General features: G+C 40.2%; 1 protein-coding gene across 2 annotated transcripts in view; it reads right to left on the bottom strand.

Annotated features, from left to right (window-relative positions):
- The window catches only part of MAP3K8 (mitogen-activated protein kinase kinase kinase 8), a 40344-nt gene extending 20060 nt beyond the window's left edge, over positions 1–20284 (bottom strand). The window contains exons 1-3 of one of the 2 annotated variants that reach the window (XM_070729601.1): positions 20065–20284; positions 6823–7187; positions 1304–1468 (exon numbers count right to left, since the gene is read on the bottom strand). In XM_070729601.1, coding sequence (XP_070585702.1) covers positions 1304–1468; positions 6823–7158 — 501 coding nt within the window. In that variant the 5' untranslated portion in view covers positions 7159–7187; positions 20065–20284. Of the gene's footprint in view, positions 1–1303; positions 1469–6822; positions 7188–10305; positions 10384–20064 lie in introns of those variants that run through there. The other variant, XM_070729602.1, reaches the window with a different exon arrangement.
- Between the last annotated feature and the right edge of the window lie 7614 nt (positions 20285–27898).

The following is a 27898-nucleotide window of genomic DNA, read 5'->3' as shown; positions in this document are numbered from 1 at the left end:
ATGGAATCTCTTCCAAAGAGATCTCGGAGTTCTGGTGGATAATCAACTAAACATGAGCCAACAATGTGCAGCAGCGGCCAAAAAAGCCAACACAATCCTAAACTGCATCAACAGGGGGATACACTCCAAGACCAGTATTAATACCACTCTACTACGTCCTGGTCAGACCACATCTGGAGTACTGCATCCAGTTCTGGTCACTTCACCTCAAAAGAGACATAGAAACTCTGGAGAAGGTGCAAAAAAGAGCAACCAAAATGATTAGAGGACTCGAAACCAAGACTTACGAAGAGAGATTGCGGAAATTGGGCATGGATAGCCTAGAGAAAAGGAGGGCCAGAGGGCACATGATAGCAGTATACAGGTATATGAGGGGTTGCCACAGAGAGGAGGGGGTCATCTATTCTCCAGGGCACCAGAAGGCCGGACGAGGAACAATGGCTGGAAGATGACCAAGAGAGATTCAACCTGGAAATAAGGAAGAACTTCCTGACAGTCAGGACGATCAACCAGTGGAACAGCCTGCCTGCGGAGGTTGTGAACTCCCCAACTCTGGACACTTTCAAGAGGAGATTGGACTGCCATCTGGCTGGGGTGCTATAGGATTTCCTGCTCAGGCAGGGGGTTGGACTTGATGACCTGCATGGTCCCTTTCAACTCTAGCAATCAATCAATCAATCAATCAATCAATCAATCAACCAATCAATAAATAAATAAGGTATGTCCTCCTTAGTTTCAAAACTTGAGTCCATAGTATGCATGTTGGAGTAAGTGCATTTACAATATGCTGGTTGCTATCATAGTCTTATAGATCTCATTCATTTCAGCCTTCTACCGCACGAATCCCAGCGGCCAATAAGGTCCCACAGAGTTGGCCTTCTCCGGGTCCCGTCGACCAAACAATGTTGTTTGGCGGGCCCCAGGGGAAGAGCCTTCTCTGTGGCGGCCCCGGCCCTCTGGAACCAACTCCCCCCAGAGACTAGAACGGCCCCCACCCTCCTTGTCTTTCGCAAACTACTTAAGACCCACCTTTGTCGCCAGGCATGGGGAAGTTAAGTTACTCTTTCCCCCTAGGCCATTACAAGTTATGCATGGTATGTTTGTGCGTATGTTTGGTTTTTTATAATAAGGGTTTTTTAGTTGTTTTTACTAATTGGATTGTTTATGTTGTTTTACCACTGTTGTTAGCCGCCCTGAGTCTGCGGAGAGGGGCGGCATACAAATCCAATAAATAATAATAATAATAATTATAGAAAAAACCTAACATGTCACAGCATTACCAAAGATAATTAAAAAATCTTACCAGCTTGCAAGCCATCCGCTTTTTGGTTTCTGTATCTTGTGCCAGGTATACTTTTCCAAAAGCTCCTCGTGGAATGAAGTCAGTTCCAATATTACTGTAGGTCAACTTCCAAGGAAATAGAAGCACGTCTGAGTCAATCTTATAGCGCCCATTTTTGGGTTTGATCTATTTAAAGATATTTGAGACAAAAGGAGAAAGTCAGAACACAATACACCTTCACAACCTTTTTGTGCTGAAATACAAATGCATTTGCTGGAATACACACAGCTGAATTAATCTATATACACCAACCATATAACTTTACCATGAAATGCCTTTTCTGAAGTCTTACATTTTCCCCAAGGTCTTTCTGTTGCAAATTACTAGGACCCGAGTCTGTAAACTGGTTTGTGGGAAACATGTTTAGATGCTGCCAAGAGAATGGACATCTGAGAGACAGCATAGCCTGCAACTGGATTCAGACATGCAGATATTGTCCTCAAAGGACAAATCAGGTAGGAACCATGACCTGATGATCTAATTCTACTTTGTTTTAAAATGACATGGATAGAATCTTCTAAGTCTGAAAATCCAGTCCTTTCCCACCTCCTTCAGTATCTGAGAAACTACAGAAGTCTCTTCTGAGTCTCTCGTCCAGTCAATTATCTAATTATAGGTTATCGCGCAGAACGCAGCCGCGAGAGCCATCGTGGGGCTTCCAAGATTCGCCCACGTTTCTTCAACACTCCGTGGCTTGCATTGGCTGCCGATCAGTTTCCGGTCACAATTCAAAGTGTTGGTCATGACCTTTAAAGCCCTACATGGCAATGGACCAGATTACCTACGGAACTGCCTGCTACCGCACGAATCCCAGAGACCGATAAGGTCCCACAGAGTTGGCCTTCTCTGGGTCCCGTCGACTAAACAATGTCGTTTGGGAGGCCCCAGGGGAAGAGCCTTCTCTGTGGCGGCCCCGACCCTCTGGAACCAACTCCCCCCGGAGATTAGAACTGCCCCACCCTCCCTATCTTTCGTAAACTACTCAAGACTCATTTATACTGCCAAGCATGGGGGAGTTGAGATAGCTCTTCCCCCTAAGCCATTACAAGTTATGCATGGTATGTTTGTGTGTATGTGTGGTTTTATAATAGGTGTTTTTAGTTGTTTTTTATTATTGGATTGTACATGTTGTGTTTATTATTGTTGTTAGCCGCCCCGAGTCTGCGGAGAGGGGCGGCATACAAATCCAATAAATTATTATTATTATTATTATTATTATTATTATTATTATTATTATTATTATTAATTATTATTATGCTATGTCTTATCTAACTGTACCTTTGGCAGTGACTTTTTGCCCAAGTCTTCTAAGGTCTCTGTCACCTACATTTACAGGTTAAGGTCCCCCGCACACATACGAGCTAACAGGGACCGGTACTCATCTCTGTTTTCTAAGCCAAAGAGCAGTGTTATTTGTTGACGATTCCATGCTCATGTGGCTGCACAGAACGCTGTTACCTTCCCACCAAGTTGATGCTTATTTTCCTCTGGCATCTTTCGAACTGCTAGGTTGGCAGAAATTGGGACAATTAAGAGGAGCTCACCCTGTTACATGGAATTAGGGATTTGAACCACTGAACTGCTAACCTTTCTGATCAACAAGCTCAGCGCCTTAGCTTCTGAGCCACCGCGTCCCCTTCTTAATAGGTAACAACAGTTAATTTATCTTAACTAGGCAGACTCCCGAGCTGATCTTGCTTAGCTTCTGAAATCAGCCAAGGCAAATTAAATTAACTCTTAGTAGGTAACAGCAGAGCACTGCACACCAAGACAACTAGACACAAGAATAGTTTTTTCCCGAACGCCATCACTCTACTAAATAAATAATTCTCTCAACACTGTCAGACTTTCTACTAAATCTGCACTTCTATTCTACTAGTTTTCTCATCATTCCTATCACCCATTTCCTCCCATGTTGACTGTATGACTGTAACTTGTGTGTCCAATCACACTTGGCCAATAAAATTCTATTCTATTCTATTCTATTCTATTCTATTCTATTAATTTAGCTTGGCTGATTTCAGAAGCTAAGCAAGATCAGTTCTGGAGTGTGACTAGTTAAGAGACCATTGGGATATCAATGGCTGATAGATATATACTGTAGAGGAGAAGATAAAGGAATACCAAAATGAGCCAGGAGTGAATTACTTATAAAACATTTCCAGGAAAAATACACGGACCTGTGCATGAAATTACCAAATCGGAAGTTTGATTTCAAAGCATGTTTACCTGAATCTAGGACAGAATGTAGATCTTTACATGGAATACCTGCAAGTTGACAGCAGCTCTAAGCTACAGCTGTTTCTCTTAGAGAACATTGCTGATGTTCTACTTTTCAAAACATAGCAGCTCCATGACCATAGTAGTCTTTATATAGAACATTAAAATGGGAACTACATGTGAAGTATTCAATTCATCTTGGAAATATTTATAATTCCAAGTGGTGATTAGCCTTGCATAAAGCATAGGTTGCAGTTAATTGTCTGGCAACAACAGCATAATTGACAGTCTAATTAACAGGCTTACATAAGGAGTCCTCTTAGTAGTTTATTGGGTAATTCTTGCTATCTCTTAGCCTTTTGCTCTACAGAATTGTGAGTTTGGCTCTGAGAGCAAATACAAGATATTCTATCTTCAAAGGTTGTATTAGGAGGTTGGCAGAGGAGTAGAAATATTTTTTCTCAGAATAGGTGATGCAGAAGACATTTGAAATCTAATTACTGTATTCTTTGCAAGTAGAAGGGTTTTTTAAAACAAGGTAAAATTCTCCAAACAAAAATTAATCAAGAGAAAACGCAAGTTCAAGTATAGCAAGTAGATTACAGTGTTTAAGACTAGCTTCATCTGCTCTAAAATAGTGGGGTTTCGACTGCCTCTACAGAGATTAATCTGTATTATGGAAGTTTAATTGTGTTTGAGGCTGTGATTGAATTGGCACACAAGCAAAGCGAAGTTGAAAAACAGAATGGAAATTGAGCTGGCAAGACATCATATGGTATGCTATCTGAGTGGAAAACCTTGTAAAAAGGCCTGAACATATGAAAATCAAAACTAAAAAGCCGACTAGCTCCATCCAATGATTTCTCACAACTGTTGCCTAACATTTGATTTTAAGCTAAGACTACTATAAATAATGGTTTATAACCTAACCTTACTTTTTCTCATCTAAAAAAACCCACAGAAATCAAAGGGCAACCTCTCTTCGTATGAAGTGACAAGAAACTTGAAGGTCCTGTTCTCCTGGTCTTAATTTCAACCTGTTACGGAATCTTGATACTTAATTTGTTTTTGTCAAGAAACACTTAATTTTCTAGTCATTGTGGTCACAAATAGCAACTGTGAGCAAGGACTGATAAAACAACAATCATAAATAAGGGCTGACAAATGTGATCTCCATGGAGACATGATAGATAACTGCATAATTTTAATAATTTAAACTGTTTTTATATTTATTTTTTTATACCATTTAGTATGCCACCGACAGTCGACTTATTGGGGAGATGGGCAATATGTTAATTAACACATTTAATGCTCAAACATTAGATTTTTGTCTCATTCTGTATTTTACATGACAATTTAAATTGCATCATGACTGAGATTTAAAGTTGGGGAATGCACAAAACTTGCCTTTGGTGATGGGTGACTAGATAAGATAGATACTGTAGATATGTAGATAGATAGATAGATAGATAGATAGATAGATAGATAGATAGATAGATAGATAGATAGATAGATAATAGATGGATGGATGGATGGATGGATGGATGGATGGATGGATGGATGGGCGGGCGGGCGGGCGGGCGGGCAGACAGACAGACAGACAGACAGACGATAAAGATGAATTGATGGATTGGAAGTAGAGACAGAGATAGATATAGATATACACAGACAGGCAGAATAACTGCCAGGCAGCTGCAGTGTAATTTCACATAGGATGTCACAGGGTGATAAATGTATACATCTTTAAGTTTATGTTCATAGCTGCAACACATTTTTAAGAAAGTAAATCAATTTGTACAATAAATTGATTTATTATACTCAACAAGCTCAATGCCTGGCAACTTCATTGAAACATCCATGTCAAATTCTGGGTACTAAATAGAATTGCTGTGCAATTGTCTCCTTTTGATTGATCAGCCTAACCTACAACCTGGGATTCTCTCATCACCTTCCAAATAGTAATCAAATCTAATTCCGCTTAGCTAATTGAAAGAAGCCAAGCTCAGGTAGGTGCTAATAACAGTATTGCACTCCGAGATTTGTTCATTAGTTACAAACAGAAACTTAAATCCAAGCTAAAGTCTCTGCTTGCAGAAGCCATTGCTCAGGCCAATATTCATTTTCCTGCACTATGTAATTTTCTCGTGCAGCTTCAAGTGGTATTTCTAGGGCCTTCCCCTTTCTTTTTGGGGATTTCCCGGTAACTCTCGGCCTCACAAGGAAATGAGAAAAAGTGTAAGAGGGCCAAGGTCGCTCAAGTAAGATGCAGTAGGCCAATACCTTCACCACCTCACCCCTTTGCAACATGGGGCTACCTCTAAAGAGTGTTTAGAAACTTTAAATCGTCCAAAATGCAGCCGCGCGAGCAGTTCGGGGCCTTTCAAAATATGCCCACATTTCTCCATCACTCCGCGGACTGCAGTGGCTACCGATTGGTTTCCAGACACAATTCAAAGTGTTGGTTATGGCCTATAAAGCTCTACATGACATAGAACCAGATTATCTCCAAGACCACCTGCTGCCATACGAATCCCAGCGTCCGGTTAGGTCCCACAGAGTTGGCCTTCTCTGGGTCCCATCAACCGGACAATGCTGCCTGGCGGGTCCTAGGGGAAGAGCTTTCTCTGTGGAAGCCATGGCCCTCTAAAATCAACTCCCTCCAGAGATTTGCACTGCCCCCACCGTCCTTGACTTCCGTAAGAATTTGAAAACACATTTATGCCGCCAGGCTTGGGGTCATTAGACCCCAGCCTCTGCCCAAGGAATGTATCTGGTGTGAGAGTAGATGTGTGATTTTTTTTATTTGAAATGTTTAGCTTTAAGAAATTTTTAAAAGTTATTATGCTATTAATTGGCCTAGAATGTTTTATCTATTGTATTTTTTTACTAAACTGTTGTAAGCTGCCCCAAGTCCACGGAGAGGGGCGGCATATAAGTCAAATAAATGAATGAATGAATGAATGAATGAATGAATGAATGAATAATATATAATTCCCATAAGTCAAATAAGTAAGTAAGTAAGTAAGTAAGTAGAATAATATATAATTCCCATAAGTCAAATAAGTAAGTCAGTCAGTCAGTCAGTCAGTCAGTCAGTCAGTCAGTCAGTCAGTCAGTCAGTCAGTAAGTAAATAATATCTAACTCCCATATTAGATATTATAGATATTATAGAGCCTGATAAGAATTTAGGAATGTCGGTAAGTTCTATATGAAATACATTCACATAGAATAGCTGGTGGAGGTTTTAGAAAATACACACCATATTTAATATGATTCCAGATTCTTGTCTCCTGTGCTGGCACAACTGCTTTGCAGTGTTTGACACCTGATTGGCAAATGAGAGCAGGTCTTCCACAGTTCCATACTTAACACATGAAAGCAGAGAAACTTCTCTTCGGCTGAACAGCAAAGATTCAGTCCGTTCCTCATTTTTGTTCTTTTCTGGGAGCAGAGCAATGAGACTGTCTTTGTAAATTGTCAGGTCTCCTTTGGGATAAAGGTTCTCCATGATGTCAATTACTTCGGACATATTTAAATTTGTTAGCAATAAGTCAAATTCTTCTTTGTTTTCACTATCAGTACTCATATACTCCATTACTGTATGTTCTCTTCCTCTTCCTCTACCTGGGGGAAAAAAAGAGGAATAATACTTTATGGTTGGTTAAGAAATTGCAACAGAGGAAATACTGCAACAGAAATATCTAAGGGCAACTTACACATCTCTACATTTAAGAAGGGGGGGGGGGAACAGAACTGTGCAGTCTACCTAATCATACAATGCAAACCACTACATTTTAAGGTCCTAATTCTACCCTGTATAATTGGAGAAAGTTCACCGTAAGCCGATGCCTTGACATTAGCTCTTCTGAAAGCATTGATATTAGAGTCAATAGAGTCATTGGTAATAGAGTTTAAGTGTAATGCATCTGAAGACCAAAAGATTGCTGAAGGTCAATGGGTGAACAGAGTCTGTATAACAGCAATGTGTGCTGGCAATGGGCCTGATCCAGAGCTGCATATGTTTAAGTACCTCTGAATTCAAGGGGCTCTCCAAGTCAACTGTACAGTAGGCAACCACTGGTTTTGAAAAAAGTTTAACATGTTTTCTGTCCTTTTCCAGCAGTTAATCAAAAACACATTTAAATGTTAATATTATCAACCCTGCTGAAGCAGAATGCACTCACTGAAATCTAATGCAAAGGTAGGGAACAGTGGCTGTTCTGTTAATGCTGAACTATATTCCTCAGCATCTATCACCTAAGCCAGTTATGGCGAACCTATGGCACGGGTGCCACTAGGTGGCACTCAGAGCCGTATCTGTTGGCACACAAGCCGTTGCCCTAGCTCAGCTCCAGCACTCATGTGTGGACAGACCAGCTGATTTTCGCCTCACCCGGAGGCTCTGGGAGGGTATGTTCGGCTTCTGAAGGGACCCTGGGGCATAGGGGGCGTTTTGGCCCTCCCCAGGCTCTAGGGAAGCCTAGGCAGGGTGAAAAAAGGACCTACTGGGACCACCAGAAGTTGGGTAATGGGTTGTTTCTGACCTCCAGAGGGCTTCCGGGTGGGCAGGGGAGACAATTTTTGCCCTCCCCAGGCATTGAATTATGGGTGTGGGCCCTCATGCAGGCATGATAGTGTGTGCCCACACGCTTTCGGCACCCGAGGGAAAAAAGGTTCGCCATCACTGACCTGGGCAATTATGACTGGAACTGTTGGGAATTACATTTTCAGCAAGTTGTACAACTATCCTCCTTATCCTTGGAATGGAAGGCAAGTGATGCTTTGCAATATGATGGAAAGTAGTAATTATTTGAATTGATTATGAGAGATCAGATCCTGGCCCCCAAAACTGATTGCAATCTTCTCACGTTTTCTGGTGGTACTACTTGAACCCATATTTTCAACAGTTCTTTGCACACAGAAGGTCACCATTCTGAGTGATCAAACTATCAACTACGAAACAAGGGCGGGGAATGGGGAGGAAGGAAGGACGTGGTGAAAAGCGAGACATCTGACGTGGCAGAAAACTTAATTCTGCAATTCCCCAGCTTAAACTATCTTGCTGCTTCTACAAAATGAGCAGCACCAACCTGGGGAGATTTTGCTTTGATCTTTCCCTACCACATTTATTTCCCATGCTTGGACTTCATTCACCGATAGCTGCCAAAGCTGATTCTGAAGTTGATATCTGCTCCTGATCCAAGAAATCACAGGACTTTTTGCAACCAATAGATTAACCCTCTTGTCTGATCCCCTAAAAAAGTGGACCCTTCAATTTCAGGACAAACATTTAAGGCACCAGCTAGAAATCAGGAGACTTTTGAGTTTGAGTCCACCTTAGGCATAGAAACATAGAAACATAGAAGTCTGACGGCAGAAAAAGACCTCATGGTCCATCTAGTCTGCCCTTATACTATTTTCTGTATTTTATCTTAGGATGGATATATGTTTATCCCAGGCATGTTTAAATTCAGTTACTGTGGATTTATCTACCACGTCAGCTGGAAGTTTGTTCCAAGGATCTACTACTCTTTCAGTAAAATAATATTTTCTCATGTTGCTTTTGATCTTTCCCCCAACTAACTTCAGATTGTGTCCCCTTGTTCTTGTGTTCACTTTCCTATTAAAAACGCTTCCCTCCTGGACCTTATTTAACCCTTTAATATATTTAAATGTTTCGATCATGTCCCCCCTTTTCCTTCTGTCCTCCAGACTATACAGATTGAGTTCATTAAGTCTTTCCTGATACGTTTTATGCTTAAGACCTTCCACCATTCTTGTAGCCTGTCTTTGGACCCGTTCAATTTTGTCAATATCTTTTTGTAGGTGAGGTCTCCAGAACTGAACACAGTATTCCAAATGTGGTCTCACCAGCGCTCTATATAGCGGGATCATAATCTCCCTCTTCCTACTTGTTATACCTCTAGCTATGCAGCCAAGCATCCTACTTGCTTTCCCTACCGCCTGACTGCACTGTTCACCCATTTTGAGACTCTCAGAAATCACTAGCCCTAAATCCTTTTCTTCTGAAGTTTTTGCTAACACAGAACTGCCAATATAATACTCAGATTGTGGATTCCTTTTCCCCAAGTGCATTATTTTACATTTGGCATGGAAAGTGGATGGGTAATTTTCTCAGCCTGTACAGTAGGTCTGGGTAAATTAACTTCTGTCATAACTAATGGATCAACCCTTTACTAACCTAGAAAAAAAATAGACCCACCAATTATGAGAAATAACCTAGGAAGGAAAGAAAAACTCTAGCTTCCCTGTTTTTTTCCAGTAATTTAGTGCAGGAGCAGAGACTGTAGGATAGTACAAGGGTTAGAGATAATTTGCCCCATTACCATAGGAAATTTTCAAAAATTTTCTACATTACTACACAATGATATCATAGAGTTGGCTTTCCCTTCACATTGTTTCTAATTTACTTTTTTTTTTTCTGTGCAGATTTTTGACATAGTTCCAGTACAAAAGCTGGGGAAGGGAAGGGAACTTACAGGAATCCAAAACTGATTATGTCAACTAAAATCACTTCCTAATGCTCAATCAGAAAAAAAACCTTCCTATTCACAAGAAGGCTCCCTTAAAAACCTGGAAGAACAAGGATTGCATTATTTTAGATAATTAGATCACTGGAAATCCCCCGAGGCGTTCTTTGTAGACAATGCCCTCTCTCATTTATGTATTTTATCTAATTCATATGCCGCCCAACTCCCGAACAGTGTAGGTCTGCACTTACCTTTCCCTACCAGATCAATCCCGGAGGTTGGCGTGGGCACGTGTGCTGGGAGGCAGGCGCGTGCAACCCTACAAGATTCTGCTTCTGCGCATGCGCAGAAGCAAAGAAATCAGCAAAAATTGCCGAAATCTCACACGAGGACGTTCGCACATGCAAGATTTCCGTGGTCTTCACAGATTTCCAGGAGCAAAGAAAGCCCCAAAATCGCTGAAATCTCGTGCACGCGAGCGTCCTCACGTAAGATTTCACCGATTTTCACCAACTTATTTGCTCCCGCACATATGTGGAAGCAAAATTTTATGAGGGGTGCATGTGCACACAATAGGGACACACAGTTGTGCATGCATCGCCGTTTCCACCACTGGATCAGCGATCCCAGGTATACCGGGGGCAATCCAATACTGCTCCCGAAGGACTCTGGGCGGCTAACCGTAGGAACATCTAAAAAACAATTTAAAAGAACAATTTAAAGCCCCTTAAAAAAACAATCATATCATTTATGGCCAGATCTAAAAGATGTCACATTTGCTCCAAGGCACCAGGCCTGTCGGCAGAGCCAGGTCTTTAAAGCTTTCCAAAAGGCCAGTAGGATGGGGCAGTATGGATCTTGGGAAGAAGATGGTTCACAGAAGGCCCTCCCCACAGCCCCGCCAACCAGCACTGTTTAGCCAACAGGACCTGGAAAAGGCCAATCCTCTGGGCCCTTATTGGTCGTTGGGAAGTGTGCGGCAGAAGGCGGTCCCAAAGACAGTTATAATTATATTATTGCAACTGGCTTGCAAAAACTTTTTTATATATTAAAAAGCCAACATTAAACAAAGATTGCTACTGAATTTGATGTTTTATCAAGATGACAGTTCTAAGGAAATAACAATAATAATAAATAAATAAATAATAAATAAATAAATAATAATTAATTATTATTATTATTATTATTATTATTATTATTAGATTTGTATGCTTCTGTTCAGGACAACTGTATCATTGTGCTAAAATTATTTGGCACTGAAATCTGAGAAAGAAAATTCAAGAGGAATGGAGAACTCTGCCAGCACAAATTCATCTGCCTCTTTGGCACCTTTAGACCTGATCAAAGAGAAAGGTGAAATCACTCCCCATATTGTTATTCCACCTGTACTTAAACCTACCTAGACCTACTTTTACACATGCTGACAGGCAGGTTTCCCCTTGACTCACCTGGCCCACCTGACAGACTCTCGACTACCTACATCTGCTGATGGAAGGATGAAAATGTGGATGGTGACAGGAAATATGGGCCAACTCCTCCCAAGGTTAAGTGACATCTGATCTACTGAAGCCGCCAGACAATGTAGCATGCGTAGCTGTAGTTTTGGGTCCAAGATGTTTATCTTTCTGCTGGCAGAGAGCCCTTGGGCCAAGGTTTTCATAGAGGATCAGTGGAAAGCACATTTGCCAATTCCGTCCTAAGAATTCTGTCTCTTCTGCGGTGACTAAGAGCTGCCAACCAGCTTTGTCCCAAATGTGAAGAGAATCAACTCACACCTTCAAGAAGCAGGTAGAACTTTTCAAGGACAGAAAAAAAACAGAAGGAAGAGAGCTGAACCGACTCTCTGTGGTTACAGAGAAACTAGGGAAGGGGGAAATTGCTCACAAACTCCCTTGGTGTGCTCACCCAGACTGTGTCAAGTTGAAACCAAGCAAGGAGCTCAGGAGTATCACATACTCTTTCCCTACACCAGAAAGAGTAAAAAACCCCCCTAAAACTTAATTGTTATAAATTTCAGGCTCAGTCTTATGCTGCCCACACCACTGATGGTTTTACAGTGTTCCCTCGATTTTCGCGGGTTCAAACTTCGTGAAAAGCCTATACCACGGTTTTTCAAAAATATTAATTAAAAAATACTTTGCGGTTTTTTCCACTGGAGTTGAAATCCATAAGTTTTAAACTTGCCAAGTTTGGAACTCTTTTACAAGTTTAATGTCTGTTAAAAACCACTAGGAAATCTGGACCCGAGCGAATACTGATCAAACCCAAACTGATATCTCAATACCAGTGCTTCGAAGTCTTGTTCTTTACAAAATGCCTAAAATGCTGAAATTCCCAAAAACGTAAGATTATCCTAATTTAACTGTGTGAATCTACCCTTTTATACATACGTTACAGCAGATTTCTCTTGATGAAAAATATTCACTAATCAAGTGATCCATGGCTAAACAGCTGGAGGATTACAGGAGGCAACCTACATGCCGTCCATCATGTCAAATCACCTTCTGAGCACCTTTGCAGTGAATTCCAAACTCTACCCACGCAACTCAGAGAAAATAAACATAATGTTGTTTATGCTTTCATGAGGTCTTTAAATATCTCTGCATGAACCTTCTTGTAATTTCAAGATAATAATGAATACCTGCAGCTTCTGGAAATGAGAGTTTTGCATAGTTGACATCATTCTAATAGCTTTAAATGGGCGAGGCTGTGTTTAGAATTAGTCTTTGTTTGACACAAGGGAGAACTGTGGATCACACTTGTGTCACAACCAACAGTGATAGAACTGGATTCTAGGAGCAAGGAACACAACAGGGTCTTGTGCCCCTCTTCCTTCCTGTGCTTTGCAAAATCCTTCCTTCTGATGAGAGGTAACTTCTTAGGAATGGGGCAAAAAAAAGAAAGTTGGTTGTTAAGTGAAATAGCAATTGTGGTTATATATACATATATAATTGAGGTTATATATATATATAGCTTTCTTTCGCTATGAAAGTTGTATGTGTTGCCTCTAAATAAGATGGGTGGCACACAAATTAAATAATAAAATAATAAAATAAAAATAAGCAAACAAGCAAATAAAAAGGATTGGACACAAAATTTATTCATTTATGGTATTTAAGAAAATCTATATGGTCACCCCAGATCATTCTTAAAGGCTTCAGGCAACTTACAAGAACAACTTTTCATAATTATTTTATCTGTAAATGATCACTAAATGAGGCAATCACTACATGAGCACTACCTCTACTCTCCCACCAAGAAACTACAGGTAATCATCACTTAATAATGTAAATTGGACCAGGCACTCGATTCTAAGGGACATGGTGATAAAGCACAATGTTATGAAAATGTGCTAACTTACAAACGAAGTTCCGGTGATCCCACAGTCCCAAAATAGGGCCAGATTATTTGAGGGACTGCCTTCTGCTGTATGAGTCCCAGCGGCCAATTAGGTCCCACAGAGTCGGCCTTCTCCAGGTTCCATCATCCAGACAATGTCGTTTGGTGGGGCCTAGGGGAAGAGCCTTCTCTGTGGGGACCCCGACCCTCTGGAATCAACTCCCCTGGAGATTCACACTTCCCCCACCCTCCTTGCCTTCCGTAAGAGTCTTAAGAATCACTTATGTCGCCAGGCTGGGGGCAATTAGGTCTCAGCACCATGTCAAACAAAATGAGATACTGTATATGTTGTATGATTGTTTTTAAATGTATTCGATTTTTAGATTGTAATTTTAAATTTAATTAGATTTGCTGTTGTACTGTATTGTCGCATTATATGCTGTTAGCCTCCCCGAGTCCTCGGAGAAGGGCAGCATACAAATCTAATTAATTAATAAATAAACAAACAAGCAAGCAAACAAACAAACAAACAAACTGCCATTTGTAATCTCCTGCCAGTTTCCCTGTTGGCCTACTTGTTGGAAGCTGGAAGGAAAGGTTGCAAATAGTGTTCATATGACTATAGGACACTATAATGTTGTAAATGCAAGCCGGTTGTCAGACACCCAAATCATGATTATGCAATTCCCAAGATACTGTAATAGTCACAACTACAAGGACCAATTTCAAGTCCTCCTCATTCAATGCTGGTTGTAACCTCAAACAGCCACTGAATGAGTAGTCATTCAACAAGCACTGCCTGTACTCATTGCAACACCATAGGCAGGTCAAATTTATTTTCTATCAAAGCATTTTGGAAACTGACTGATTACAGGCACCTCTTTTGAGTTTTAGTGGGGGTTTTATCTTTGCCTTCTAGGATTATTTTTTATTTGGATTTTGTTCAGTTTTAGTGGCTTACTTGGGGGTGAATGGGTTTGTTGCACAGAGTATTTTGGGAGTGGGTCAGGTTATAAATTCCATAAATTAAGCAAGCAAGCAATAAACATTTTGTAAAGGTATTGAGATTTCTAGCTTCTGCATCCCAAGCTACACAGTTTAAAATTATGGCAAAAAAGACTGGCAAAATGATTAAGGCTTTTTGAACTACTTTGGAATACTTACTATCAGTAGTGGGTTTCTCTGTTTTTATTTATTTTTTTTTTATTTATTTAATTTTAATAATGAAAAACAAAACAAAACAGAGATAAACATACAAACATACTTACAAACATAAAAACGAGCACAAGGTCAATCAGCTCTTATCTTTGCACAGAATGTTTTTGATGATGTCCGTGAAATGGGCGGAGCCTCCCCAACTGCCACTACTGGATCGCTAAACCAGTGTGAACCGGTAGCAACCCATTACTGCTTACTATGTAAATTGTTTGTTCATATTATATTTAGTACTCTATTGTTTGCCTCATTGCTCCAGAATCACAAGGACACCAAGTGAAGACTGGAATATCACCACCAGAAAATAAACTCACAGAACTGTCTTTTCCAAGCACTTTGTTCTTCTCATTCCTTAAATGTATGTATCTTCCTAGAAAAATAGGTTTACTAAGAGATATAGAATATGTGATGGAGCCTATTTTAGAAAAAAAAAGAGGACATGTGACCCCTAAAGTGATACGCACACCAAAGCACTGAACAAAAGCTCATTGCAAGGTTACTTGTTGGCAAATATCTGCATACAGATATTAGGCATCACCTTGATACACTGGACTACAACTTCTTTTTTTTTAAAATAATAATTTGTATTGATTTAAAAATATATATACATCTACACATTTACAAAACATAAAAAGAAAAAAGAAAAAGATACAAAACAAAACATATAGAAATAATAATAATAATAATAATAATAATAATAGTTGATTTTTATTATTATTATTATTATTATTATTATTATTATTATTATTATTAATTGGATTTGTATGCCACCCCTCTCCATAGACTCGGGGCAGCTAACAACAATAGTACAAAACAGCATGTAAATCCAATACTAAAACAGTTAAAAAACCCTTATTTGTAAAGCCAAACATACATACAAACAAACATACCATGCATAAATTGTAAAGGCCTAGGGGGAAAGAATATCTCAGTCCCCCCATGCTTGACGGCAGAGGTGGGTTTTAAGGAGCTTACGAAATTAATTAAATACAAGAAACATTATTGACAATGACAACAAGGACAATAAACAAACAACAAAATATATATTGTTTGTATTCTCTTGTGAGGAGGAAAAAATAAACAGTCTCTTCTAGTATCAAATTATTTTCTGGTGAAAAAACAATCGGTATTTACTGTTATTCCTTTTGGTTATCAATCTTTTTTTTTTGTTATTTTCTTAGCCGCTTTCGTACACTCCTAATTGATTAATTTAATTTCATACAAATTTTATTTTAACAAAGCACTGCGTATATATCATATTTAATCTGTTATATCAAAAAAAGAAAGAAAAAGAAATATTGCTATTGTTATATTTGAATTTAAACTTTTATTTCTCCTTTTAAACCAATCATAAAAAGAATTCCATGTTTTATAATAATCAGAGTCTTCTTTATTTTTTTAATTTAAGGGTTAAAGCATCAGATTCTGCACAGTCCAAAATTTTGGACGGGACTACAACTCCCATAATGTCTAGCCCAGCAGGATGATACTAGATTAGGAATTTTTTTTAAAAAAAACTAGATGAGACAAATTTGCTTTACACTTCAGAAGAGTCAAATAAGTATGCTTAAATGCTTACCACAAAGAATGTATAAAATGTAGTGAGCGAGAAAAATCACAAGGTTTAGAAAGGTGGCACCCCAAATTAACTTTCCACTAAGTGATCTGCAAAATCATTAAGAAAGGCGTAAACCAAAATTCCTAGGGGCAGGGACACCCCATGCGTTTTTATGTCCCTACTGAGTTGAAACATGACCTAATTCCGAAGCAAGTATTTTTCAGCGACATTTCTCCATGAACCTGATTCATTCAAGTCACGCCTATCAGATCAACATGGTAGGACTGATTCAGGACTGTAGCATCCAGACAAACTTGATGCTGGACTGTCAGACCAGCAGCCTGCTCTTTGCCCACTCCACCCAAAATGCCAGGGTGAAGGTTTTTCAGAAGATGCCATTCATCTTTCTCGCCTGGGATTACCAATACAGGAAACCAGGAGAGTTCCAGCTGTCCATTTTTCTGGTCTTATTATTGCTGGGCGGAGGGACGACCACTAAAGTGGTTGGATGGCTGCTAAATTACTTGGTCAGTAAAATCTAACTCAAATTCTCTCTTTGGGGATTCAAGTTTCTTCATTCCACAAATGAATATGCAAATGATAAAGTAGAACAATCAAGTCAATGCCATTCAAGAGCTTCTAACCTCAGCTACCCAAAACCTCTCTTTTAAATATTTAAGATTCCACAAATAGAGCTAGACACATGCTTTTTGGGTTTCCTATCTGCTGTGGAGAATAGCTATTGAATTGTCTGTCTGTTTCTATCTATCTATCTATCTATCTATCTATCTATCTATCTATCTATCTATCTATCTATCTATCTATCTATCTTTCTAATCATCTACCTACGTACCTGCCCACATACCAACCAACCTCCTAATTCACACGGACATAGCTGCATAAAATTCCCCAAACAGTAAAAACAATTAAACCATAAAATCACATAGATAGCCCAGACTGAAAGAATTTTAATGGTAAAATGAGCCGGGATGGCGCAGCAGGTAGAGTGTTGTACTGCAGGCCACTGAAGCTGACTGTAGACCTGTAGGTCAGCAGTTCAAATCTCATCACCGGCTCAAGGTTGACTCAGCCTTCCATCCTTCCAAGGTGGGTAAAATGAGGACCCGGATTGTGGGGGCAATAGGCTGGCTCTGTTAAAAAGTGCTATTGCTAACATGTTGTGAGCCGCCCTGAGTCTAAGGAGAAGGGCAGCATAAAAATCGAATGAATGAATGAATAAATAAATTAATTAATTAATTTAAAAAATACATCACAGCAGAGCCCTCCAAAATGCATCAAGTATTTAACTGCCACGGACCAAAGTAAGGTTTTAAGACCTCCCAGGAACCCCAGAAAAGACAGTAAGTTGGCTGTGGAATTATAATATCTGTAGGCCACGCTTCTTAAATTTAACAAATGTAAAGCAAATTGATGCAATGGTATTTACAAACAGAATATCAGTGAATGCTGCCCCTTTTACGATCTTTCTTTCCACAGTTGTTAAGTGAATCATTATAGATGCCCAAATACGTGACACATTGGTTGAAAGAAATCAGGTTTCTCTATTGACTTTGCTTGTCAGGGGATTGTAAAAACTGGTCACATGTCCCTGGGACACTGCAATTGTCTTAAATGCTTGCTAGTTGCCAACTATCCAAATGTTGACCACGCAGAAATGCTGCAATGACCTTAAATATGAAAAAAAATTGCAAGCCACATTTTTACTGTTGTTGTAACTTTAAACAGTCACTAAACATATGGTTCTAAGTTAAGGACTAACTGTGCAGAGTAAAAGTCAGCCCCATAGGCCACTCACAATTTTTTTTCTCACAGTTAATGTGTTACTGGAATTGGGAAAGTTCAAATGTCATGTGACAAAAGCATGAGGAAATATGTAGAAGAAAATGGGAACCATTTCAAACAAAAGGTAATGTTTATAACGAACTGTGTATAGGCCTGAGCTTTGCTACACTCTATATTTTAGCAAACAGACTGTTTCTTATTTGAAATAGGGGAAATAATATTTTTTTTAAAAAAATGGGTGAATGACTTTTTTCCTCCTCTCTTGTTTTTCACTAGTCAAATATAATTTCTGCATAGGCAAATCCAGAATGCTACCAATTAAAAACAATAGGCACACACTCAGGATGTTAGGAACATTCTTTGAATTTTTCATGCATTTGTACAGGAAAGAAATTTAACAAAATGAATGCCCTGATTCCGAGCAAGTATTACAAACATGTTTTTAATAGAATAGAATAGAATAGAATAGAATAGAATAGAATAGAATTTTTATTGGCCAAGTGTGATTGGACACACAAGGAATTTGTCTTGGTGCATATGCTCTCAACATACATAAAATAAAATATACATTTGTCAAGAATCATGTGGTACAACACTTAATGATTGTCATAGGGGTCAAATAAGCAATGAAGAAGCAATATTAATAAAAAATCTTAGGATATACACAACAAGATCTGCAAAAAATAAGCATTCTTTCTTAATTTAGCGATTTAAGAAATATTATTAATAATAATAATAATAATAATAATAATAATAATAATAATAATAATATTTAGGAAACTAAATAAATACCCTCCAGAGAATTTTATTGCTATGGACTTGCTGAAAACTATTGCAAGCTGCCCTGAGTCTGCGGAGAAGGGTGGCATACAAATCCAACAAAATAAATAAAATAAAGAAATAATAAACTTCTGAAGCTTGCATTCCATTGCCTTTGGAAGGCTAAACTGGAGAAATAACCTTCAAATCACTTTTTTAGCACAGATCTGTCTTTAGCTTTGCAACAGTCCTATCAGGTGGAATGAAGTTGCTATTCTTATATTGCAAAGCAAGAAGAAGGGAAAGTCCTGAGCTCATTGCAAACTTGGAAAAGGAATTTCCTAGCAGATTCACCTTCCTCTCCAAGGCCAAATATTGAGCTTCTCCCACACTAGTGATGGGAACATTTGGTGATAGCTAATACGAAAGACAAGGAGACTCTTGTATACGTTTCCTTTCCAACCAATGCAAACTTAAGAAGGTCCATTCCCAACCGACTGATACTAGAATTTGAGATTCCATTGTTAAATATTAAGTTCAACAGTTTTAAGTTTGTGCATATAACATTTATAGCTTAAAATACAAGTTCATATCTATTCTGAAGATATTTTATTTGTTTGTTTACTTATTTGTCAAGTATGTATTGGTAGTATACAAAGATATAACAATACAGTACATGATATTGGTACTAGTAAGAGAGAGACATTGGGACAGGGGACGGAAGGAACGCTGGTGCACTTATGCATGCCCCTTACTGACATTTTAGGAAATAGATGCTCATTAATTGCTTAGCTGAGTCCAATTAACTAACCAACCATATTTTAGCAAGCAAACTGATATGAAACCAAGAGCAACAAAATTATTTTTACCACTTTTCCCAACGGTGCTCTCTAGGATGGAAATAATAAGTGTGGACCGGTGTAGATAGGAGACATTGCAGCATAAACTGCTTGATTTAAAACCTGGGTTAGGTTACCATTAAAGAAAAGAGTGCACCAAGCAAACGCTGACAGGACATTTAATATTTAAAGAGACTAACCAAGATCGCCCCCCCCCCCCCAAATCCTTTATAAATGGTTCCTTGTTTTAGTTCCCTGCTGTTAAGTGCTGTGCGTAAAATACTTCCTACATACCCAAGTAATAGGGTTGTTAAAGCATAAATAAAACATTTTCCAAAGACAAGTTTTGTCTGAGTCCAAATCCCCACGTCATCTCTAACCATAAAAAGCCAAAGATAACGCCGGGGTTACATTAATTCCAAAAGAAATAAGTAATTTTATTATGCGCAAAAACCCACCCTTTTCTTAATAGAAAAATAGGCAACCGATTTACTTACTCTCGGGAGCGCGAATGCGTTTGCCCCTCTGCTCCTCCGACAGCCGCAGATGTCTTCTCACCTTCCCTATCGCTGACCGGGCTGAGGGAGCGTTCCCTCCCGCCCAATCCTATCCCAGCGCGAGGAAAAAGGACGAGCAACAACAGGTGAGCAACAACAGGTGAGCGCGCCGGACGAGCTGGCTGTCTCCGTCCGTCCCGCTCGATACCTGCGCAAGCTGAGCGCTCGACTCCCCTGCTGGAAACGGGAAAAGCCGGGGGGGGGAGGAGGAGGAGGGAGGAGGAGGGCCGAGTGGAAAATCCAACCTCCGCAGCTGCGGAGCTCGCCCGGCAGGGAGGAAGGTCTGGTTTTGCGCCCCTTTTGGTTTCTGTTTAGGAAAGAATGCGGAAGGCGAGCGCAAACAGCGGTGTGGTGGGTTTTAGCGGGGCGAGAGATATGGCGGGACTGTCAGGTGACAACTGCCCAGTTTGTGTGTTTTGGGATACTGAATGAGCCTGCCAGGGCAGTCTTTTTTTTAGAGTCGGGCTGCGTCCTGAAAAAAAAAATCAAATGGGGGGGGGACGGGGAGAGATTTTTGATACAGAGTTGGAAGGTACTTGATTGATTGACTGACTGATTTATTTATTTATTTATTATAAATTATTTATTTCATATTGATTGTTTCTTCATTGCTTATTTGACCCCTATGACAATCATTTTGTACCACATGATTCTTGACAAATGTATCTTTTTCTTTCCTGTACGCTGAGAGCATATGCACCAAGACAAATTCCTTGTGTGTCCAATCACACTTGGCCAATAAAATTCTATTTTATTCTATTCTATTATTTATTTATTTGTCAAATATATACAGGATAGTAGTTTGTATAAACATAAGTCTTCGGAGAGGGGCGGCATACAAATCTAATAAAATAAGTAAGTAAGTAAGTAAGTAAGTAAGTAAGTAAGTAAGTAAGTAAGTAAGTAAGTAAGTAAGTAAAAAGTAATGATAAAAGAGGACAATAGAACAGTAGGACAGGATGGTAGGCACTTATGCCAGGGGTGGGCTATTGCCCGGATTACGGGGGGAGGGACACACAGTGGGATAGTGAAAATGGAGCTCCACCCCAGAGCACCCAATTTGCACTGAAAGATGTTGAAAGAAAATTCAGGGCGTCCTGCATGAGCCACGCCCACAGTGTGGTAGTAAAAATTTGGGTAGCCCTTCACTGACTTATGCACACCCCTTACCAGACCTCTTAGAAACGGGGAGGGGTCAACTGTAGACAATCTAAGGTTAAAGATTTTGGGGTTTGGGGAAGAAACCAGAGTCAGGTAGGGCCTTCCAGGCATTGATCACTCTATTGCTGAAGTAGTATTTTCTGCAGTCCATTTTGGAGCCGTGTACATTTAGTTTGAATCTATTACGTGGTCATGTATTGCTGGGGTTGAAGCTGAAGTAGTCATTAACAGGAAGAACATTTTGGTGTATGATTTTATGAACTACAGTTAGATTGGATCAGAACCGACGTAGTTGTAAATTGTCTTTTTTTCCCCAAGGTATTTTTTTTCTCCACATCATAACATACAATATACCTTCTATTTTGTTATAATACGATAGTCTAGCGTTAGTAAATCTTATATAATCAAATTATACATTTTTAAATCCCATCTATTTAATTTCAATTACCATCACACACCCTTATTCCATTCTTTCTAATTTTGTCATCCAGATAAATTCCATTATGTTCTAATTAAATTCATAATATTATATTACAGTATATTATAACAAATCTAATAAATAGTAATAATAATTATATTATTATTATTATTATTATTATTATTATTATTATTATTATTATTAGATTTGTATGCCGCTCCTCTCCGAAGACTCGGGGCGACTCACAACAATAATAATCTAATATTAAAAAACAGCTAAAAAATCCATCATTTAAAAACCATGCAACACATGCATACCATACATAAAATGTAAAAGCCTCGTGGAGGTGTCTCAGTTCCCGCATGGCGATACAGGTGGGTCTTAAGTAATTTGCAAAAGACAAGGAGGGTGGGGGCAGTTCTAATCTCTGTGGGGAGTTGATTCCAGAGGGCCGGGGCCGCCACAGAGAAGGCTCTTCCCCTGCGGCCCGCCAAATGACATTGTTTAGTCAGCGGGACCCGGAGCAGGCCAACTCTGTGAGACCTTATCGGCCGCTGGGATTTGTGCGGTAGAAGGCGTGCGGTAGATAGTTGCTCATGTCAAAATATCCCACTCGCCCCCCTTTGGGAAATAACCAATCCCCATTGTCCACCTTCGTCAGGTGGGCACATCTTCACTGTCGCGTCATGCTTATGGAATGCACGCCACTAACGATCCTCTTTTTTGCCTCTTCTCAGGAGAAGCGAAACTCCCCTGGTCTTCACCAGAAGAAAAATGAAACTTACTAGGGGCCCTCTGGAAAACTTCCCCTCCCAAATCCAAAAATACCTCCCCCCACCCCCGTTACTTATGACAGCTGAAGTGTAGTTGAAGGATGAAACATAGCTAGGCTCACAACTTGGGTGGAATCTCCAGAGATCTGAGAAGGCATGGGCTAGAGAAAGTGAGGAGAAAGCATGACCTTCTTGGACCCAAAATCATCTGGCCAGCAGGAGGCGCTCACTCATGCGCAGTGGAACCGAGCTGGTCAACGATTTGCGTGGCATAAGACCAGAATATCTCCGGGACAGCCTTCTGCCGCACGAATCCCAGTTGGCCTTCTCCAGGTCCCGTCAACTAAACAATGTAGTTTGGTGGGACCCAGGGGAAGAGCCTTCTCTGTGGCGGCCCCGACCCTTTGGAACCAACTCCCCCCAGATATCAGAGTTGCCCCCACCTTCCTTGCCTTTCGTAAGCTCCTTAAAACCCACCTCTGTCGTCAGGCATGGAGGAATTGAGATTTTCCCTTCCCCCTAGGCTTATAAAATTTATGCATGGTATGTCTGTATGTATGATTGGTTTCTTAAATTGGGGTTTTTAAATTAACTTAAATATTAGATTTGTTTACATTGTCTTATTATTGCTGTTAGCCGCCCCGAGTCTACGGAGAGGGGCGGCATACAAATCTGATAAGTAAAATAAATAAGTAAGTAAGTAAGTAAGTAAGTAAGTAAGTAAGTAAGTAAGTAAGTAAGTAAGTAAGTAAGTAAGTAAACAAACAAACAAACAAACAAACAAACAAACAAACAAACAAGGTTCGCCATCACAGGGATAGGGAATTCTAGGGTTTGAAGTCTTCATCTTGAAAGTTGCCAAGGTTGGGAAACCCTGAATTAGATGATATTCTGCAGTTAAGATTTTTTTCCCCTTCTTAACACACACAGCCAGCCTACAAATTGACTTCAGAAGTTTGGGGAAAATCCCTGGGCAGATTTGTAATGCATGTAAGATTCACTGAGACCAAAACTGAAAGTGAACTGAAGCTTTAAACTAATGCATATAGCTCATAAGTTCACATGGTATCCATCTTACTTGATTTGTTTGTTTTTTTTAAAGCTAGGATATTGTACAGGTTGTACAATTCCCTGATGTTGTAATGTACAAGTTTGAAGAGAACTAAATGTTGCTCCTTTTATGCATGTTTCCTGATCTTCCCAGTATAAAGAGAATTAAAGAAAAAGGGAACAACTAAATGGCACCATATGCACTCAGTTAATATATAGTAATAACAGAGTTGGAAGGGACCTTGGAGGTCTTCTAGTCCAACCCCCTGCTTAGGCAGGCAACCCTACACTACTTCAGACAGATGGTTATCCAACATCTTCTTTAAAACTTCCAGTGTTGGGGCATTCACAACTTCTGGAGGCGAGCTGTTCCACTGATCAATTGTTCTAACTGTCAGGAAATTTCTCCTTAGTTCTAAGTTACTTCTCTCCTTGTTCAGCTTCTACCCATTACTTCTTGTTCTACCCTCAGGTGCTTTGGAGAATAGCTTGACTCTTTCCTTGTGGCAACCCCTGAGATATTGGAACACTGCTATCATGTCTCCCCTGGTCCTTCTCTTCATCAAACTAGCCATGCCCAGTTCCTGCAACCGTTCTTCATATGTTTTAGCTTCCAATCTCCTAATTATCTTTGTCGCTCTTCTCTGCACTTTTTTTCTAGAGCCTCAACATCCTTTTTGTCTAAATGCTAATTTATTTATTTTATTTATTTATTGGATTTGTATGCCACCCCTCTCCGTAGACTCGGGGCGGCTAACAACAGTAATAAAAAACAGCATGTAAATCCAATACTAAAACAGCTAAAAAACCCTTCTTGTAAAACCAATTAGTATTATCATTGGAAGGATCATAATCATTCTAGCCGTTGTCTATCCACTGCCGGATGAAGGACACTTACACGTTTCCAACCAATACAGCCCTGAACTTGCTTTTGTCAACTGGGCTCACAATACTTGCTGGTGTTATTGATCCATTTTATTTTAAATCTCTTTTGTGGATGCTTTTTATCATGTGGGATCAGGGGTAGGTTACTCCCGGTTCGGATTCATTTACCCGAACCGGTAGCGAACTCCTGGTGATGTCATGATGACATCACCAAACCCGATAGGTCAGTACCACTTTTTCTTCTTCTATGCATGTGCAGAAGTTGAGTTTCCAGTAAGGTGCATTCGGTCACCAGCTTGTTTTCAGTGGTTTTATTTTTAAATGCTTTTGGGGGGGGGGTTAGACATGCACACGACCACAAGGCACAGCTACGCGGCACGGGAGGAAGTGAATCAGCAGTGAGGCTGATACTCTGAGGGAAGAAACCCGCCCAAGCTGCTGGCATTGGAGCTTTTCCCCCCTTCCTGCAGCTTGGAGCTCCAAGCTGTTGCAAAGAAGCCGGAGATCTGGGTGCACCACGCTCGCTTCTATGCATTGCAAAGTGGCTCTCAGAACGAAGCTTCTTCACAACAACCAACGAAAGGGCATATGTTCCCTTGTGGCTGGATGCGTGACCCAAGGCAGAGTGGAGGTTGAGCAGGTAACAGCTCAAAAGGTGACCGAGCCTTGCCATTCCCTCCCTCCCCCATCAAGAAGCCTGTAGCTGCCACCTCTTTGCCAGTGCAAGAAGCCTGCAGTTATAAATAAATAGACCTTTATTAAAGTCAAAGACCATCAATATAATAATAATAATAATAATAATAATAATAATAATATTAAAAAAAAAAAAACCAGAACATCCAAGAACCGTTTCAGATTCTTAAAATCTAGACATTTTAGTATGACCAACTTTGGATGGTCAACGAACTGCTGTAAGTCAAGGACTACATTTATCACCCAAGGATCTGCTACTAGGATCAAAGTGATTTTTAAAAAAATTATTATTATTATTATTATTATTATTATTATTATTATTATTATTTATTGGATTTGTATGCCGCCCCTCTCTGTAGACTCTTGTGGATGTCCAAAGAAATTAGAAAGATAGATCAAGCTAATGTCCATTTTAGTCCAGAATTTACTTCTCTTAATAGCTAACTAGGTGCCTTTTGGGTGATCACAGGTTGATAGGAACATGTTTCTCTTGTCATTATTCCTTTGCAATTATTTTAGCAGCCAAGCTGCACCAATAGAAGTAGCTATATTGAAATATGATAATGAAATACTGAGGGGGGGGGAAGTATATGTGTAGAACATGACAGTAAATGTCACTTCCAGTGATGGTGATAAAAGTTGCTGCTTCAAGTGTAGGCCAACAGGAATCTGGAGTGCATCATGATTTTGGGGAAATGGAGATCAAGATTAAAATCTCATTTCCCCTCTACTAAAACCATGACTTTAGTGAGCTGCTGGCTTTCCCCATGTATCATATCTAGCTAAGTGCTTATCACTTGAGAGAAGAACCCATACCACATCTCAGACATCAACACCCTTGAAAATGTCCAAAGATATTTCACCAGAAGAGCCCTTCACTCCTCCACTCGAAACAGAATATCCTACAAAAATAGACTAACAATCCTGGGCCTAGAAAGCCTAGCACTATGGCGCCTAAAACACGATTTGAGTATTGCCCACAAGATCATATGCTGCAACGTCCTACCGGTCAATGATTACTTCAGCTTCAACCGCAACAACACAAGAGCATGCAACAGATTCAAACTTAATACGAACCGCTCCAAACTTGACTGTAAAAAATATGATTTCAACAATCGAGTTGTCGAAGCGTGGAACTCATTACCGGACTCAATAGTGTCAACCCCTAACCCCCAACATTTCTCCCTTACTCTCCACGATTGACCTCTCCAGGTTCCTAAGAGGCCAGTAAGGGGTGCACATAAGTGCACTGGTGTGCCTTTCGTCCCCTGTCCAATTGTCTTTCCTTTCTCTCACTTATCATATATATTTTCTTTCTTTCATATATCCTCTCCTCTAAGTTCACTTTTACTCTTATATATATTACTACATGTCTATTTTTCGTCCTATGTATTTGTATATTGAACAAATAAAAAAATAAAAAAAATAAAAAAATAAGAATGGGATATTTCTCCAGAAACATGTGTGTTGCCCAGGAAGTGAGAACTTCCTGTCAGCTGCAAATGTTCCAACTTTGTTGTACATGCTTTTCCAGTCAAGTTCACTATAATTTACTGCTGTGCACTTCATAGCTGTGCATTATCATCTAGTCAATGAGGCTAAAATAAGTCCAAGCTGGGGTCTATTAAAAAGTGCTATTGCTAACATGTTGTAAGCTACCCTGAGTCTAAGGAGAAGGGCGGCATAAAAATTGAATGAGTGAATGAATGAATGAATGAATGAATGAATGAATGAATAAGTGAAGATTTGAACTCATATCTCTTTGAGTTGAGATCTTCACCGATTGGAGAGATTCAATCAATGCTACAAGGGTTGCCCAGAAAGTAATGCACCACATTTTTCCCCTCAACAATTATTTATTAAACACAATGAAACTTACACACAAGAAAGAATGGTGTTTCTTCTACACTCCCTATTTTTCCATGTAATATCCAACTCGTTCTATGGCCTTCCTCCAGCGAGACACAAGGGTGTGTATGCCCTGTCGGTACCACTCCTTGTTCTGATCACGAAGCCATTTCTGCATTGTGCGAATCACCTCTTCATCATCCTCAAAATTTCTTCCACGACTAACCGTACGTCTGTCAACTTCAGATTCTCCATAGACTGTACACAAACATTTGTGAATGTTCCCAAGTTTCTTTCTCCAGTGAGTGCACTAGTGTGCCTTTCGTCCCCTGTCCAATTGTCTTTCCTTTATCTCATATATCATATACAGTGATCCCTCGAGTTTCGCGATCTCGATCTTCGCGAAACGCTATATCGCGATTTTTCCCACCCGATGACGTCACTCTCTTCCTTCCTTTCTCATATTTCTTTCTCTCTCTTTCTCTATCTTGCTTCTTCCTCTCTCACACTCTCTTCCTCCCTCTCTCATTTCTTTCTTTCCTTCTCTCTCTTTCTCTATCTCTCCCCCTCTTGCTGGTGGGCGGCGGGCGGGGGCATCAGCGAGGAGCCGGGGTTTCCCCTTTGCGTGGGCGGCGGGGAAACCTGGATCTTCGTCTGCTCGCTGCTGCTGCAGCAGCAGCGAGCAGACGAAGATCCGGGTTCCCCCGCCGCCCACGCAAAGGGGAAAGCCCGATTCGGCTCCTCGCTGCTGCCGCCGAGCAGGTCAGCTGCTGGGCGGCTGCAGCAGCAGCAAGCAGACGAAGATCCGGGTTCCCCCGCCGCCCACGCAAAGGGGAAAGCCCGATTCGGCTCCTCGCTGCTGCCGCCGAGCAGATCAGCTGCTGGGCGGCTGCAGCAGCAGTGAGCAGACGAAGATCTGGGTTTCCCCGCCGCCCACGCAAAGGGG

The sequence above is a fragment of the Erythrolamprus reginae genome, chromosome Z (assembly GCF_031021105.1).
Source record: "Erythrolamprus reginae isolate rEryReg1 chromosome Z, rEryReg1.hap1, whole genome shotgun sequence".
In the NCBI taxonomy this organism is placed as follows: domain Eukaryota; kingdom Metazoa; phylum Chordata; class Lepidosauria; order Squamata; family Dipsadidae; genus Erythrolamprus; species Erythrolamprus reginae.
Note: the sequence above shows the minus strand (reverse complement) of the source record. Positions and strands in the feature narration are given on the sequence as shown.